Source organism: Pteropus medius, unplaced genomic scaffold (assembly GCF_902729225.1).
Source record: "Pteropus medius unplaced genomic scaffold, Ma_sr-lr_union100, whole genome shotgun sequence".
In the NCBI taxonomy this organism is placed as follows: domain Eukaryota; kingdom Metazoa; phylum Chordata; class Mammalia; order Chiroptera; family Pteropodidae; genus Pteropus; species Pteropus medius.
The window spans coordinates 20547667-20564846 of record NW_024340849.1 but is presented as its reverse complement, the minus strand read 5'-3'; the positions used below and the strand labels follow the sequence as shown (position 1 = coordinate 20564846).

Sequence of the window (17180 nt, the reverse complement as noted above, 5' to 3'; positions counted from 1 at the left end):
AGTTTTATACTCAAAGATAGTTATTAAAACGAGAGGTTGTGTCGTGAGACTGGCTATTAACAAATGAAAGTGCCTTTTCCTAATTCTTTGCATCTCACGCCAGAGAGCAAGCTCCCAGTTTAGGGATCTGCAGCTGATCCAAAGGAGAAAAGGTTATTTAATGTGATGGATGACAGAATCAGGATGCCAAAAGATCTTGACAATTTGGGAGATGGGCCCAAAATTCCAAAATGAAACTTAATAAAACAAGATTTAAGCTCTAACCAAAGAGTCAGAACAAATAGCGCCCCATTACGAAATCAGAGACATAGAAACCTGAGTTGACGGCAAATGCGGTGTGAGTTGACAGTGCAGTGTGATTGCTAGTGTGGTCTCGGGCCTTGTCAATGGGAATAGTGTCCAGCAAGCATGTGACTCTCTTCTGGTCAGAAGGCAGTGGAGAAAGGGAAGATGACCAGGATGAAAAAGAAGTTGGAAGGCAGGTGACCTTAGGAATGACTGGGACTACCAGGGACGTTTAGCTTGAAGAACGAAAAGACTTGGGGTGGGGTGGCCCCTAGAACAATGCGGTAGCAGTCTTCGCTCTCTAAAGGGGAATTGGACCTTCTCTGCAGAATTCCAAAGGGCACACCTAGGACTGGTGACTAAAATTAAAGCGGAGTGAATTTGGTTCCACGTCAGAAAGGATTTTTACAATCATTGTAGCTGACTGAAAATGAATCACAATGCTTTGCACATTAGAGCACTTGTCTTTGTTCACATTAAAGCAAGTCTAAACCAACTGCCTAATGGGAAACCAGTAGTGGGGAAAAATAGACTTGTCCCTGACAGCCCTTCACAAGGATGTTATAAGTTGACTATATATATATATATATATATATATATATATATATATATATATATATATACACATATATATATATCTCCTCACTTCATTTAAATCAATGCTATTCATAAGGGTTTGCATTTAGAAAAATATGCTTGGTACTCATCGCATAACTACTTCATTGTTGTGCCAACAAAAGGCCTGCGGGACAGACATTCTGATTCCTCGCTTACAGGTGAAAAACCGACGCCTGAGAAACTGGCAGTTGTCCACTGCTCATGACATTCACCCATGGGCCTGATGCTGGGGTCGCCGTGTGTGGACACTGGTGGTACTACTGTTGGCATGAGTGGTCTTGCTGGCCAAATTGCTATGTATTTGTATTAGACACATTGAACAACTTTTCCTTTCCTACAAAGAAATAGGAGTCGAAACGGCAGCTCTCTGAGACCACTTAGAACATGGGGGAAATGGAGAGAACTAAACAACTGATAGTGTGAGCATTCGTGTTCTTCCCATGAGCAAATCCTGCCTCTCTCTGATTTCATCCCCTATCTAAAAATATTCCAGTACTGAATTGTTCATCTAATTATGAGGATGTAAAAAAGAGATTTATTTTACCTTTGTATTGATATGTTACATATATACAGTCAAATGCACATATATTCATAACTACCCCCACTTGTAGCCTACCAGTAGGCTCCCTTCCCAGTCAACCCCCACCCCCACCGTCTCCATCAGAGTTAGCCACTATTCTGACTTCTAGCCCCATTGATTTGTTTTGTCTGAAGTACATAATATCTGATGAAAATTTGTTTTACAAATATGAATGATCTTTGACAACAGAAACGAGGTAAGCTTGCTTTCCTTTCATAAGCCCCTTTTGACATTTACTGTAAGCAGCATGGTGGGAGGTGTTTTAAGTAGGCAGGACACACCCAGCACACTGGATAAAAACTATGGATAAATCCTTAGGCTTCCCAATGCTCATTAATTTGAACAGAGGATGCCCTCCTCCTCCTCACTTTTCCCCTGGTCTGAGTGCTGCTCTTAAAAAAAGGTGGGAAGAAAAAATGGAAGAATGTTTGTAAAGCAATATGTTCTTGGGGAAATAAAGCAATTTCAGAAGGGTGAAACCAAGGGGTGTGAAGGAAAAATGAAAAGAGTGAGTTGGGGCCTCCAGGAGGAGGTGGGTTCTCTAACCCAGTCTTGGAGGAACCTAGTGAGTAGAGACTGGAGAAGTCAGGGCCAGAATGGGTGGAGGGGTGGGGAGGTGGGAGGTGGGGGGATAGTACAGAAGGAAGGGCCCTATTGTGGTGTACCTGCCTATCTTTCAAGAACTTCTTTATGTGTGCTCCATAGTTGTCTAGTTACTCCAAACTGAATGTTAGAATAATTTCCTCCAAGGTCTTTGTTTCCTTCCCCAGGGCGATGAGTAACAGTTGTCAAAATCTTCCCAAGATCAGTCAGCAGCGGCCACGGTCCAAAACTACAGCAGGGAAGCCAGGGGAAGCCAAACCCCTCCATAAGGAGCATCCTAAACAGGTCGGTGCAGCTTTGCTTGGAGTTGGTAAAATTGTGGGCAGCTGAGAAATAGCTCCACAAAAACAGTCACATTTTTTTTTTTTTTTGGAGGACCTATGTTTTTTAAATTCCTGTGATTTCATTAAATTGTAGATTTTCTTCTAGTTCGATGGATTAAAACCCTGGGCAAATCCCTAGTCTTCCTAATATTTCCTAATTTGAACGGGACTCCTCCCTTCCCCAGCCTTTCCCCTGGTCTGAGGGCTGGATAACACTGGGCTCGGTCAAAGCAGGAGGACCTGGTTGCTGCAGAGTTCGGTCCTTCCATTCGAGGTAACAGGTCTTTCTGTCCCGAAGCACATCCCTGGGTTTCTAAAAGTAGGCCAGGGTCAGTCTCAGGTGTGGCTGGAACTCCGCGCCTACTGTTGGCTTTCTTCAAAGTGCACATGGTTGGTCCCCACCCCGAACTTCCCCACCCCTTTCTGGGGAAGGGGATGGGAAGCAAGACGAGAGAGTTCGGCAGGTGAATAAAACCGATGGCTTCTGACTCAGGAGGTCTGTGCCTAGAACCTCTCAGTTTAGGACAAAACATATGAGGTTTAAAAAAAAAAAAGAAAAGAACCAAGAGAAGTTGTGGAAAAGAATGGAAAGAGCTAATGTCAAAGATATCTGGGAGGATGGAAAGAAATAATCACAAAACTCAATTGGTCAAAAGGAATCTCTTGCCCTCAGGGAGGCTGGATGGTTTGGCCCCTGCTGTCGGACCCAGGCAGGAGGGAGGTGGAGGTGCATCAGGGTAAATCCCACAGGAGCCGGTTGACTCTGCTGCCTCTCCAAACTCAGCCACGCATGGCCACAAACACCTCTGGTCACAGGAGAAAAGACAAGCCAGAGAATGGGGATGGGTCGAGGCACAACTGTTTCCCCCACTGCTCGGAGCCCATGGCTTCCAGGGACAGCTCCTTCCATGTGGCACAGGCCAATAGTTAATTCATCTTGTTGGGACTACACAGAAATGGCCAAATTGCACATGGGCTTCCCCTCGTCAGAGCTGATCTTCAGCATTTGATTTGGCATGGCGGAACAGACAGTTAACAATCAGCATCTCTAAGTCGCTTTCCACAGCTGACTTCTCCTTGTCTTCCTCTCCCTTCAGGAGGTTGTCAACAACACTAGCACGGAGAGCTCGGACTTTGGCTTAAGCATATCAGGAATCAACAAAGGCAGTGGAGGAGAAAACGTCCGTCCACACAAAGTAAGTGGAACTCATGAACCTAATTGTGAAAGGGGAAATTCCTTTTGCTTTTTAAAAATGAAAATAAAAAATGTTACTTTTGTCAAACAGGAAAGTTAATAAGTAAAGATCAAAGGATGGCTGTTAGGTGAACTGGGGAGAGCACTGGATAAGGATTAGAACCCTGGGGTTCTGTTCTGAATCTTCTTTCTGGATAATTGGACTAGGTGAACTGCCCCATCTCTGATGAGCTGTTTCCTCATGTGTAAACTGAGGGATTTGGAAGAGATGGCTGAATGTTCCTTCCAGCTTAAAAATTCTGTGATTAAAATGATAAACATTGGTAACTATTCTGCATTATTTAAGGAGTTGTGGCCTCATACTTATTGTTTCCTGTACTGTCAGTGGTTGTTAATTAGTGGTGTCACCTTTCTCCTTGGAATTATGGCTCCAGCTTGAACATAATTTCCTGTAAACCATGAAACCTCGGTTGATAGAGACTTGCTCTTGTTCTTGATAGATATGTCTACCCCTTTCACTATGAACCTCATGTCCTGATTTGTAAATAATAGTTTCTCAAACAGAAAAAAAAACCAAGTTGGGAGGATACGGCCAAAAGGTAGGTTAAAACATGTCACTTGGAAATGAAAAGCAGCCTCAACACCAACACATTTCTCTTGAAACTTCCAGGATTGTATTTCTTTAAGAATCATCTTTCTTTCATCAAGTTCTCAAACTCCAGAACTGCTGACTTACCTCCAGCCAGCTCTTCTCAGCCAAACTGAACTTTGGATTGTGTGTGTTTGGAGGGGAAGCTGGAAATCGAGGGCTCTGTCTCATTGGCCTGAACTGGCTCCTTGTAAGGGCCTCAATTATATGAATAGTTTCTGGAGACGATACCATTCGAATCAATGCCTTGCATGGAGAAACATTTCCCTGTTCAGCTTCACTATTTTTCATCATGCTTTCAGTCACTTTTGTGCCTAGCAATTTTGTGGCATTAGTTTCTCCCGTGAACATCTCAAGTTCATATGAATGGACGTTTCTGATCAGGTCACAAGAAAGGGACTATTTAACCCAGCACTAAACCTTTGAAGGAGTCTGGCTATAAATTCTCTTCCTAGTAGAAATGGGATTGCACAAGGTAAAATGTAGATGGCTTTCTCTCTTGTATTTCAAATGTTCATAAGTTGAATGCGGGTGTACGTCCAGGGGCCAATCTCCAAAATGCGTCTCTCATTGCCGTGTTAGGGCCCCTACGTTCAGGGTTTCCAAGCCCCACTGCAAATTTAGAAGCCATGTTGCTCTTAAAGGCAATGACTTTGGAGTCAGCCTGCCTGGGTTCAAACCCTGGTTCAGATCTTCCCAGCTATGTAACCTTGGGCAAATTGTTTAATCTCTCCAAGCCGCATTTCTCTCTCATTTGTAAAATGGAGATAATCATAAGGTTACTTTAAATGTCCTAATGAACGCAGGGCCTTAGTACAGTGCCCAGCACATAATAAACACTCAGTAAATGCTGGCTACAGCAATTGTTATTTTGTTGCATCCTTACCTTTTCCTTCTGCCTATAGGGGAGACCAGGAAGGAGTATGGAAGACAGATATCTGAGTTTGAATCCTGGCCTGAAGTCACTTGTTAGCTGCGTGGCCCTGGGCACATAGCTTATCTGGCTTTACTTCTATATCTATGAAATTAGGACACCACTCCTGGCTAGTGGAAGTGTTATAAGAATTGGAAATAATCTTCACAAGGTATCTTGCACATCTGTTTTTTGCCAGGCACTCTACTGAGTGGTGAAAGTCCATGATAGTCAGTAAATAGGAACTATCATTACTCTTGTGCCAATGAGCTCTTTCTCCATGCAGCATGTTTCACAAGGAGGAGACAATACAGGAGAAATAGACATGTAATGGAGCAGACGATGTATGTCAGGAACTGAAAAATGCTTGTGAACTTTTATTCAAACCAACTTCATTCTAAAGAATTTATTTACAACTTATTTTTTTCTTAGAGTGCTCCGACTTGGGGAAATCCCTTTATTTATTATTAGTGCAGGTTCTTTTTAAAACTTTAAGTTCGCCCTACACACCAGGGTACATAAATGTGTCTTGGTTTAATAAAGCTGAGCTATTAAGCAGAGTCTTCCTTCATGTTTAATGGTGTAAATAACCACTGCTCCCTTTCAGGGCCAAATCATTGACATCCGAGGGCTGCTCACAGACGCTATCAAAGGAGCGACCAGCGAACTTGGCTTGAACAGCTTCGACTGTAACCCTGACCCCTCAGTAAGTGGCTGAGATGTGGCATTCATCTTGCAGACTGCCAAAATCCATACGCATTTCAGAAACATAATTTTGGGTCCAGAGAAACCTCGAGACCAGGCTCAAGGTCATAGCAATCTGCCACCATTTGTGTCACCAAGATCTGTGCCTTGTTTCTCTTCTTAAGTTAGGAAGCAATAGTATAATGTGAGGCTTTCTGTTCTCGTTGTCAGGAACGACTGCTGAAACCTCTGAGTGCATTTATTGGCATGAACAGTGAGATGCGAGAATTGGCAGCCGTGGTGAGCCGGGTAAGATCTGATATTCAATTCACGAATTTACGGAGGCGGACTGGGGCTCCTGGAGCATTGTGGGCTGCTTCTTTTATTAATAACAATAAATATGATCATTTATTTATAAAGTACCCCCACTTGCAAAGGCACTTATATTGTTTAGAGGCACAATAATGCATGATAAATAAATTATAGAATCATAAAATTACAATATAAAAAGCCCACCATCTCACTGTGGAGGCCAAAAAAAAAAAAAAAGAAAAAGAAAAAAAACTGATAAAGACTTAAAAAGAGAGGGACAGGCAAAAGGTTTTAGAACAGAGCCAAGGGTTAAGGAAAGAAAGCCTCCCAGAGAAGGAAAGAGCATGTCTGTATCTTGTTTAAACAAAGCCTAGAAATAAAGATGTCAAGAGTCTGATTTTATAAATAGAAATTTTCATGAAAAACAAGGTGAGCGGCAAAGAGCTTACCATCTAGACTACTGATTTTTCAAGGTTACCCTCCCCCACATCTCACCCGCCACACCTTCCCCCCGCAGAATCCAAAGACAGGAAAGTCTTTTGGTTGATGACACAGGCTCTGGGACCGGTTGGCCTGGATTTTATGTCTAGATCCTCCTCCTTCTAGCTGTGTGATTTTGGACAAGTTCCTTGGGCATAGAAGAGATTCCTGAGTTATAGAAGACTTTTCCAATTTCCAGTGATCTCTTATTTCACAAAAGACTGAAACCTGGGCAGGCTCAGACAGATGTTTAAAACGATGCAAAAAAATGCACAGTGACCGAGGTAATTCAAGGTTCTCCAGCTTTCTCTATTCAGTCCAGTAGTTGTTCACTGCACATCTATTATGTGTCGGGCATGTGCTGGGGGCTGGAAACACAAAGATGAGTTAATTGACATAATCCGGGCCCACAAGAGTTTCTTGTCCCACCGGCAAGGTGGATTTCGAGAGCATAAAGGAGGGATGTTTTGTGCCAAAGTGTCGGGAAAGTGTTAGGGAAGGGGATGCACAGGAAATAGCTACGTGAAAAAGAGTAGAAGACAGAGGGTAGGGGGCATTCTGGGCAAAAGTACCGATCTGTGAAATTATATCGCTTGTGCAGTGTTTCTTGTAAGCCAAGTAGGGCACGCAGAGTGCTGGAGAGAGCCAGGTTTCCTGAGGAAGGGCGCTGTGAACAGGACCTGTTCCCTGCTGGAAGTGGGGAATCTTTCAAGGGTGTCCATCAAGAATGGGATAATCAAATGTGTTTTTAGATAGCTTGTTCTCATGACAGTGTGGTGGATGAATATCAACGGAATGGAGATAGGGAGACCAGCTCTGGGAGAGGATGCAAGGTCAAGCCAGACTATGGTAACCGGGATGCATAAGAAAGCAGAGAAAAATATTGTTCATGGCCATAAAAATTAATAGTCTCAAAAGAATGACATGACTAGTGATGGCAGAGTTGTAGAGTGGAAGTGGCCTGAAATGATTTCGTCTGGAATCCTTTCAATAGTACCATGGGAGGAGATCATCCAGACTCTGCTTGGATGCTTACAGCGAGAGGGAGCTCACCACCTCATGCGGGAGCCCTGTTGAATTCTGACTAATAACTTTTGATTGCTATAAGGAGAAACTTCCTATTGGGAAATTAAACACTGCTATGTGGAACGCATGTCAACTTTAGAAGAGAGCAAGATATACTACCATTATCTATGGATGCTTTGAATTCCAAGGCAGATGAACACCCACTGTGCGTGAAAGGGTAGTAAGAAGAACGCGAGTGGCTGGTGGCCATGCAGATCCAGGCTTTAAAGGCAGGGTGGGTTCTCCCAGGATCTTGGAAGACGGACTCCTTTCGCTGTCATCCCCATCAGGAATGAATCATGAATATTATGTACGACCAAAATCCCTTGCAGAAATAATGTCTCTAATAAAAGCCGTCACCTGTGATGAAGGGAGCTGGGAGGATGAAGGACAGAAGTGGGAGCATAACATCTCACCGGCGTTTAAAACATTTTTTGTATTTTTGAGCTTATGCATGTATCGCTTATTTAAAAATTAAATAACTAAAAAAATAGTTTCCAGATTGTTCTGTAGCCATCAGGATGACTTTGGAAAGAAGTTCTTGTTTGTTTGTTTATTTGTTTGTTTTGATGTAATACTCTAGATATTGTTTGCCCCAAACAGCTCCTACTGAGAAAGGCCCCTGAGTGACTGTTCTGAGGCGTCTTGTGAAATTGAAGTTTGGAAACTGTAAATGAGTTATCAGTAAAAGCTACCTTAATCGATTACCCTAGATGGTTGCTACAGGGCTCTACTCTAAGAGGGAAAAACTCGCTTTTGCTTGGTTGTTGGCTTCCTTGAATTTTGTAGAAGCAATTGTTCTTGATGGAAGTAGGGAGCAATCACTAGAGAAAAAGAGAAATTGGTTTCAGAGGAGCATTAATTTTTTTATGCAACAAATTAAAAAAGTGTTTGCAAGATCAAAGAGCAAGAGAGAGGCCAGGCGTGGGCTAGGAACTGTGCTTCCCAGTAAAAGCTAATGTAATTCAAAGGCATATTCTGTACCTTCTTTGATTACGGTCGTAAATCAGCCTGGTTTGCTATTGACTGAAGCCAGGTATAGTCTATCATTAGGAGTTTTTTTCCCCCGCTAAAAGTACCATATTTTATTATCAATATCTTCTTCAGGGAAAATCACTGAATATTCCTATGGCATCCCTTTGGTGAACCGATCCCAAATTACAATGTGCATAAATACATATATCTAACATGAAAAAATTTTATCACCGGCACTTTATGTCCTATTGTAAGTCAAGTATTCTGCAGCTCCTGTGTTTATTACAGCTGTGGAGGAAAACATTAGTTTTAACAAAATGATCAAATGTGCATTGCAGGACATTTATCTCCATAATCCAAACATAAAGTGGAATGACATTATTGGACTCGATGCAGCCAAGCAGTTAGTCAAAGAAGCTGTTGTGTATCCTACAAGGGTAAGGATGAGAAGCCTCTTGGGGGTCTTTTCTGTTTATTATCCACTGGACAAGTTGTATGTCATACATTCATCTGGGAGAGAGGCACAGGATGGTTTTCTGTCCACAAGTTAACTTTTTGCCTGTGTCACAATACTTCGTCAATACTGGAGTATCAAGGCCCAGTACATTCTAGACAGTTTGAAATCATGTTACATGTGGGTTCAAGGCAGGTGTCTGCTCTAAGTGGAAATTTAAGATTTAAGACTCTGTAGTACATATGATTTGTAAGTTCCTATAGATCAGCTCAAATTAGCTTGCCTCCAAAGAAATATATTATAGTAGAAATATTCTGTAGGAGAGGGCTGCTTACTTCGTTTTCATATATTTCTCTCCTTCCCCCCAAACTCCCATCATCTGGAGCTTTGCTTTTGGCTGGTTGTAAAGACTAGGTAGCTCCTTTAGGGCAATGGCCAGTAAAGACAGCATGCTGTGTCATCACTTACTCCTGACAAGTCTTTGTGCAGAGTGGCTCAATCAACAGGAAAAAAAAAGAAAAAAGAAAAACAAGACTCTCCATGTTTGGTTTACAAATGTAGTGATGAGAAGGTCAGTGTATCACATAGCTTTAGCTGTATGACAGACCACCCCAAAATGTAGTGTCTTTGAAACAATAATTATTTGTTGGCAATTCCGTGGGTAGGCAGTGGGGGCTGGGCTCAGCTGGGCCGGTTTCTCTCTTTTTCACATGGTATTGGCTGGCCTCATTCACATGTGTGCGGCATCAGCCAGAGTGTTTGGAAAAGATGGAGAGGCTGGGAAAGCTGGGATAAACAGGACAGCTGAGGCCTCTCTCCACGTGCCGCTCGTCCTCCAGCAGGCAAGGCCAGTCTTATCCACATGGTGGCGGAGAGTTTACGGACAGAAGCAAGAAAGGGCAGGTCTCAATCCACGAGCGTTTCCCGCGTCTCCTCTTATAGTCCTCATATTTTCTAGTCTTATATTTTCAAGCTCCTTATATTTGCTAATGTCCCATTGACTGAAATTACAAGGTCAAGTCCAGATTCAAGTGGTGGAGAAATATACTCTGCCTCTTGATGGAAGGAGCTAGAAGGAATTCGTGGCCATTTTCAGTCAGGATTACAAGTTTGTTTTGTTGAATAACCTATTTATTTTTTGCCACTGAATCCTTGCCGCCCCTGATTTTTGGATGCTTCTATTCTAGTGAGACAAAAATCAATAAGTGTGGATTGTGTTTCTCCACCTTTTTTCCTGTGTTCAGACATGGGGGTAAGAAATACGCTAGTGTTCAGAACTGGTAGATGTTCATTCACCAATGCCTCTGAGTGGCTCTATAGTACAAGACTTATGGAAAGGATAGAACATCTCATTGAAACTCTCTGGATGTGTTATCCCCATGGTATTATAAGCTCTGTACGTGATGGCATAGAGATTTTGACATTAGCATCAGCTAGGAACTAAAAGCTAGGTACAGTTATACTATCCTCTTTCCTTATGGTTGTTCTCTACCAACCCTACCCACCCTCCAGATTGTTTGAATTCGAACTAATGGGAGAAACTCATTGAAGATTATGCATGTCCCGTTTGGAGCCAGTGTCTCATAATGCATTCGGCACTGAATGTTCCCAGTTTCTAAATCAGACTTCCCCACAGCTTTGTGTTTTATTCACATACACCTTTATTTGTTGGTTCTAGCGTTTCTCTTAAGTTTCATACCCGCTTTACAACATTCAAAAGATTGCCAAATGCTCTGCATATAGAACTCGGGGGAAATGATGTTATCATGTAAGAAATTTATCCTGGATCTTGATCTCCATCGTAATGGAGAGGAAAAGTACATACATATGCCTTTTTTTTTTCTCCTTAAAAATGTTTCTCTTTTAAAAAGTCACAAAAATTAAGCCATGCATTCCTATCAAATGTGAAAGTAAAATTGGGATAAATAAGATATATGCATTAGTAGCCAGCCTTAAAAAAAGGAAAATGTGAATCTTAGCGTTGTGCTGTGTTTCGCTCCAGCTTCGCTAGCTTGCCTATGCTAAGGGTGCGACTGACTCACAGATACCAAACCTCATTGCTGTTCCTTGTTCCCATAGTACCCACAGCTGTTTACAGGAATTCTTTCCCCCTGGAAAGGACTACTGCTGTATGGCCCTCCAGGTAAAGGTGCTTTTCTGGTTTAGTCTTGGTATTAAGCGTGTATGCGGAGGATGAGTTGCCCCACCTGTCCTCGCCTCAGGACTGGGGCAAACAAGTGCCGAAGAACCTCCTCCTTTTTTGCTTGTGAGACTGACTTCTGTCTGTAAGCAAAGAAGTGAAGTTCAAGTGCTGCTCATACTTTATTCGCATGTGTCTCTAGGTACAGGAAAGACTTTGCTGGCCAAAGCTGTGGCCACGGAATGCAAAACAACCTTCTTTAACATTTCTGCATCTACCATTGTCAGCAAATGGAGAGGGGATTCAGAAAAACTTGTTCGGGTAGGAATTTTTTTTTTTCATGTATAATTGACATACAATATCCTATTAGTTTCAGGTCTACATCATAGTGATTTGATATTTATACACATTATCGAATGATCCCCACAATAAGTCTAGTTACCATCTGTCTCCATACAAAGTTACTACAATATGGTTGACTATATTTCCTATGCTATACATTATATCCCCGTGACTTATTTATTTTATAACTAGAAGTTTGTAGTTTGTATCTCTTAGTCTGTTTCACTTATTTTGTCCATCCCCTCAACCCTTCCCTTCTCTGGTAATCACCAGTTTGTTTCATAGATACAGGCATTCTTGATTTTGGATTTTTAGAATAAGTTCCAGCAGAATACAGTAGTATAAAATGATGTTACAGCTTATTTGTTTGTAGGTGATTTATATGTTAGAATTTACCCTGGATCTTGATTACCAAAAGCCCGGGAGATGGAGTGACTATCATATGTGGATATTAGTTATGCTCCCATCAGCAAAACATGATCTTCCTTCCTTTGGGAATTTGACTGGCAGTGCTTTTGTGATTCACGCAAGTTATGAATGGAAGCTGGAAAAAACTGTCTCTGAAGTGGCCTATTTTTTTTTTTCACTAGAGAAGCATTTATTATTAAGCATTGCAGGATATTCAGTTAACATTTATTGAAAGACTACTACTGTATGCTAGTTTTAAGAAATTTAAAACTTAATTATTCTTTCAGATGCTCTCAGCAACTTTCCTTCACAGTGCCTACAGGATGTAGGGTTTTTTTTCTTTCCTTAAGAGATTGTTTCCATCTTTACAATATCTCATTCATAGTCTATAGTATATTTTATAATATAAAATTTTATCTTTTGAGAATACCTGTTTATGATTTATGCCTTAATATAAGGTGGGTCCTTCTCAGAAATCCTTTTAAACTATTGCACTCTGCGGAATGACTGATAGGTAATCACTACTAAGTGAAAAACTTATATTTTTTATGAGAAGAAATTAATCTAAAATTTTATCCTTAAATTATATTTCCTTGGGTGACTCATTTTCAAAATATTATGGCTTAATTGGAAGGCATAATAAGATATTTTAAAGGACTCATTTACCTGAAGTAACCTATTATTCACTATTTTGATCATTGTTCTCAAGTTGTTTCAAATGTGTATGTTTTTATAAACTCTTATCACCTCTTTAAGATTGTAATTCATGGAAATCTATATTGACATCTTCTATTTCTTTGTTCTTCATCTTAAGTCTAACTCATTTCCAGGTCCAAAGATGGGACCTGAATTTAGCTGCTCCTCAATTTGTGGGTTTCAGCTAAAATTCAACTAACTAAAATCCTTATCAGCCTGAAGATTTTTTTTATTTTTAACATTCCATTTCTGTGTGCTGAGGAACAAACAAAACTTACAAAATTCCCCTAGAATCAGTTTAGATTCATCTCCTATCGTGGAAAACAGTGGTTAGAGCTATATGAACACAAGATACAGCAAAGTGTTCAAAGAAACACTGCAATATATTGCCCGGACAGCACTTACCTGGAGAGCACTTAACCGGGACAGAAGAATTCATTCAGATATTGTGTGAATATTCTTAACAAAGATTGATAATAAATGGATTTTCTTGTTTAATGCCAAATAGCCAGAAAAGCCATTTAACCACAACTCTCCCTTCTGTGTGAGCATTTTATTTAAAGTTGTCCTCTGCTTCAAATATTCTTTTGTTAGAATTCTAAGAGTGAAGAAATGATTCCTCCATTTTATATTTAAAAAGTAGCTAGTCTTTTTGGAGGAAAAAAAAAAAAGTACAAAATGGTATATAGACCTGTGAGCCTTCACCCCAGAGGCAACCACTACAATTCCTGGTGCAATCTTATGGAACATTTATCTCCATCTGCATTAACATCAATAACTGTATCTGTATCTCCCTTTTTAAATACAAGTAGGAACATTTTTTTCCCTGTACTTTGTATTTTTTTCTCACTTGACAGTATAACTTGGGTATTGTTCCACACTATTACAGACAGAACATGTCCTTTTACGTGTCTGAATGAGTATTTCAAAGCATAGGTGTGTCCCAAAACATATTTAACCAGTCTTTTCTTGATGGACATTTAGGTTGTTTCCAGTCTCTTGCTATGACGACAAAGTTACAGTGAACAGTGTGAATACACACACAACTTTGCATATATAGTCACGTAGGACTATTTCTTTGAAGTAGAATTGCTGGGCCAGAGGGAATGAACATCATGATTGCAAAACTGCCTGCCAGCAGGGTGGCACCAGCTTACACTCCCATCAATGGTGAATGTGTTTGCTTTCCCGCATCCTGGCCAACACTGTATAGAACTCAAATTTTAAAATCTTTGCCAATCTGATAGTGGCAGAAATATTTCAGTGCTCAAATATGCATTGCTTTAATTCTGCATGAATTTGAACATCTTTTCATAGGTTTAGAAGAATTTGTATTTCTTTTTCCTGTGAAATGCATTTTTTATTTTGGATATTTAAAAAAAATAATTCAAGAGAAAAATAGATAACCTCTACTAATCTTGAAGGATCTCATCTTCTATCCTTTAAGAAACTACTTTGTTTTCTGAGCTCTTGAAAATATCACCTGCAAAATCTTGGTCATGCTGTCAAGCTCCTTACTGTGAAGCTTTCAGATAAAGAAAGCCCTTCGGGACCTTCCCTTAAATCAAAGAAGTGTTCCTACCATTTGCTTCTCTTTCTGTTCCAATTAAGAGTTATTTATAGGGAACCCTTGGGTTATATCCCTCCCTCCCTTCCTAATGTTCATGCCTCTGAGGAGTAGATGCTATTGAATACTTGAGTGGTCTCTTTAGCAAATGCACACACCTGTTGGTGCTTACATCTTTCAACATCCACCCTCCACCCCCAGCTATATGATTTAACTTCCTCCAAGTACTTTTGAAAATTTTAGAGTAATGCTTCCAGAGCACTTACCTAGGATTCTGTATATTCTCTGGCAGTGGAAAGAGCAGTGGCGTGATCAACATGGAGACATAGGCTCCAGATATGGTTCTCTTTCCAACTGGATGTTTGGTCTTGTCTTGCCCCTTCATCTCTCTGCACCTTAGAGAGCTCCTTAAAAATGTGTACGATTCTAATAGAGTCCTAATATTCCATTTTTCATTGAGTAGATTGCTGCTGTTACACTCATCCTTAATATCAGGTATATTTGGGCTTTTGTGTGTGTGTGTGTGACAAGACAAGTTACTTGCTTCTAATGAGGTGCTTTCTATTATGTCTAAAAGGCATTTGCGATGAGTGTCCCAGAATGGACACTGTCCTCTCAGTTCATTAGGCTGAGCCAACTGTCTTGGCCGAATGAAATTAGATTCTGTAAAGGAAAATACTTAAGCATGAATATGGATGTACCATAATGCAAGCAGTGGTAAAGGAGAGAAATTTCCCATTTGGTGAAAAGGAGACTTGTAAAGGACAACCTGCTACTACTCATGAAAACCACCATCTGGCCTTTTTGAGCCCTTTCTTTCTTATTTGTGATGCTTTGCTAGTGCTAAGTGACATGGAGAATAAATCCCCTCTGCCTATTAAAGAACCTCGTTTCTAAATCTCTACTGCTTTCTCTGATCAACTAGTGAAGAATTGTATATGGTGCTCAAGAGAACAGTTTCAGGGTTTAAAAAAAAAAGGGTCTAGCTTTTTATACTCTTTTCATCACCACCATATCTCCCTTTAGAGCTCTTTATTTTGTTTTTATATGTCTGTGCTTTTGCTGCTTGCTTTCCTATTCTTGTTCAGTCTATAACAGTTTATTCTGGAATGGAACGTTTTACTCAATCGGGAATTGCCTTCAAGTAGCTGAGCCTACTGAACGGCAGTGTCGGGGCGGTATGGAGACCCCGTGGAATAATCTGGGGAGCAGAAAGAGGCAAAATTCTTTGGTTCTGTTACCCATGACTGGAACTCTATCCTTTTCCTGCAATTCTTCCTTTTGAGAATAACCTTGTCATTATCCCAAAAGGCTTAGGGAAACTTATCAAAGGATTTTACGTATTTCAAGGCTTTTGTGTCCCTGCGGAACATGTTATTGACAGAGGGTCTCGGGGTTAGCTAACGGTCTGGAAGCTGAGGGCTGAGTATTACTTTAAGTTCTCCCATATATGATTAGTAACCTTGAGCTAACCACTGACTCTCTCTGGCTCTAATTTTATCAAGTGATAAATGGAAATAATTGGACCATCCAACCCCATGGGGTGTGCTAGGGAGAAATAATTGTCATGATTATAAAGTTATTAGTGAAATATACAACAGAGTGCAGCATAAATGCTTAATATTATAGTCATTCTAAGCTTTTAATCTCTGGGAGCATCTCAGAACTTTAAATATACGAATTTGAACATGTGGTTGCTTTTCTCCCACCAGGTGTTATTTGAACTTGCTCGCTATCATGCCCCCTCCACCATTTTCCTGGATGAGCTGGAATCGGTGATGAGTCAGAGAGGCACGGCTCCTGGGTAACAGACGGTTTTTTGGTCATCACTTCTCCCCTCTTGTAAGTGTGTTTGATGGTCGGAAGCCCATCGACATTTACCAGCAGAATGAGCCTATTAATAAGCCCACAAATTTTCTGCAGACACACGGAAAGGTCTTTAAATTAGATCCTGTTAACTGAATAGCTGATTTAAGTAGTTTTTATAACCGGAGGAAATGTCATCCTGCCTTCCCCCTTCCCCACAGCGTGGTTTTCAGGCCTGAAGATCACCCAGCCCCAGAGTCCCAGGCTGCTGTAACCGTCCTGCTGGCTCAAAATAGCTACCTATGATCGCTTCCTCTGGAGCCAGAGGGCTGCCTGTGGGGAATGGGGCTGCAAAGGGCCAAGTCCTGAGAGGCACAGTCTTTGACAAGGTGTGCGAGGCTAGGGGAGCCACCGGATCTGTGACATCGAGCTGTCTCTCAGCATGTCTGATTTTAAATATGTCACATGTGTCATCTCTAAAGATGAAGTGTCCGCTAATGTCCCCAGCAAGAAAGACCATTCACTTCCAGTCACTTCTCAGACTATAATAAGCGTGTTCTCTCTCTCTCTCTCTCTCTCTGTGTGTTTGTGTTTTAAGAATGCTTTTTCTATGAAACATTTTACTAAACTTGTCTCTCCTGGCTTGAAAAAAACAGGTCTCTGGGAACTCTCAACAGACTGCATTTATTAATGGCCTCTAATGGTCTAGCATCAAGGCAGAACTAATAGTAATAAAAAGCAAATAATTAGCTTGTTGGGCGCTTAACTAGAATATTATTTATAAAATTTTACTTATTCAAAACCATTTTCCCAGCAGGGAAAAATAACCATTATGGTCCATGCCATTGATTGAAACAGGAAGATTCCATGGCTGAGTGGGTGCCGTCAGCCCCAGGCTAGGGCACTCAGCCCCTCTATACAGGACCTGACTGGAGCAGGCAGCTGTACGGGCACCTGGCTGGGAATCCACCAGACTAGTGGTCATTCCCTCTGCAAAGCCCCAGCTGCCTGGCCTGCCTTACCCTGGGAACTCACTCTTACGTTCTCTTTATTGGTCTTTATCCCTGGTTCCCCACCGCTCTGAC

At 41.1% G+C, this 17180-nt stretch overlaps 1 protein-coding gene across 5 annotated transcripts in view; it reads left to right on the top strand.

The window, feature by feature from the left end:
* The window catches only part of KATNAL2 (katanin catalytic subunit A1 like 2), a 71201-nt gene that overhangs the window by 40360 nt on the left and 13661 nt on the right, over positions 1-17180 (top strand). For 4 of the 5 annotated variants that reach the window (XM_039842239.1, XM_039842229.1, XM_039842219.1 and 1 more), the window contains 8 exons: positions 2254-2371; positions 3507-3605; positions 5774-5872; positions 6082-6159; positions 9021-9119; positions 11216-11279; positions 11479-11597; positions 16002-16093. In XM_039842239.1, the coding sequence (XP_039698173.1) occupies positions 2254-2371; positions 3507-3605; positions 5774-5872; positions 6082-6159; positions 9021-9119; positions 11216-11279; positions 11479-11597; positions 16002-16093 (768 nt within the window). The remainder of the gene's footprint in view (positions 1-2253; positions 2372-3506; positions 3606-5773; positions 5873-6081; positions 6160-9020; positions 9120-11215; positions 11280-11478; positions 11598-16001; positions 16094-17180) is intronic. The other variant, XM_039842247.1, reaches the window with a different exon arrangement.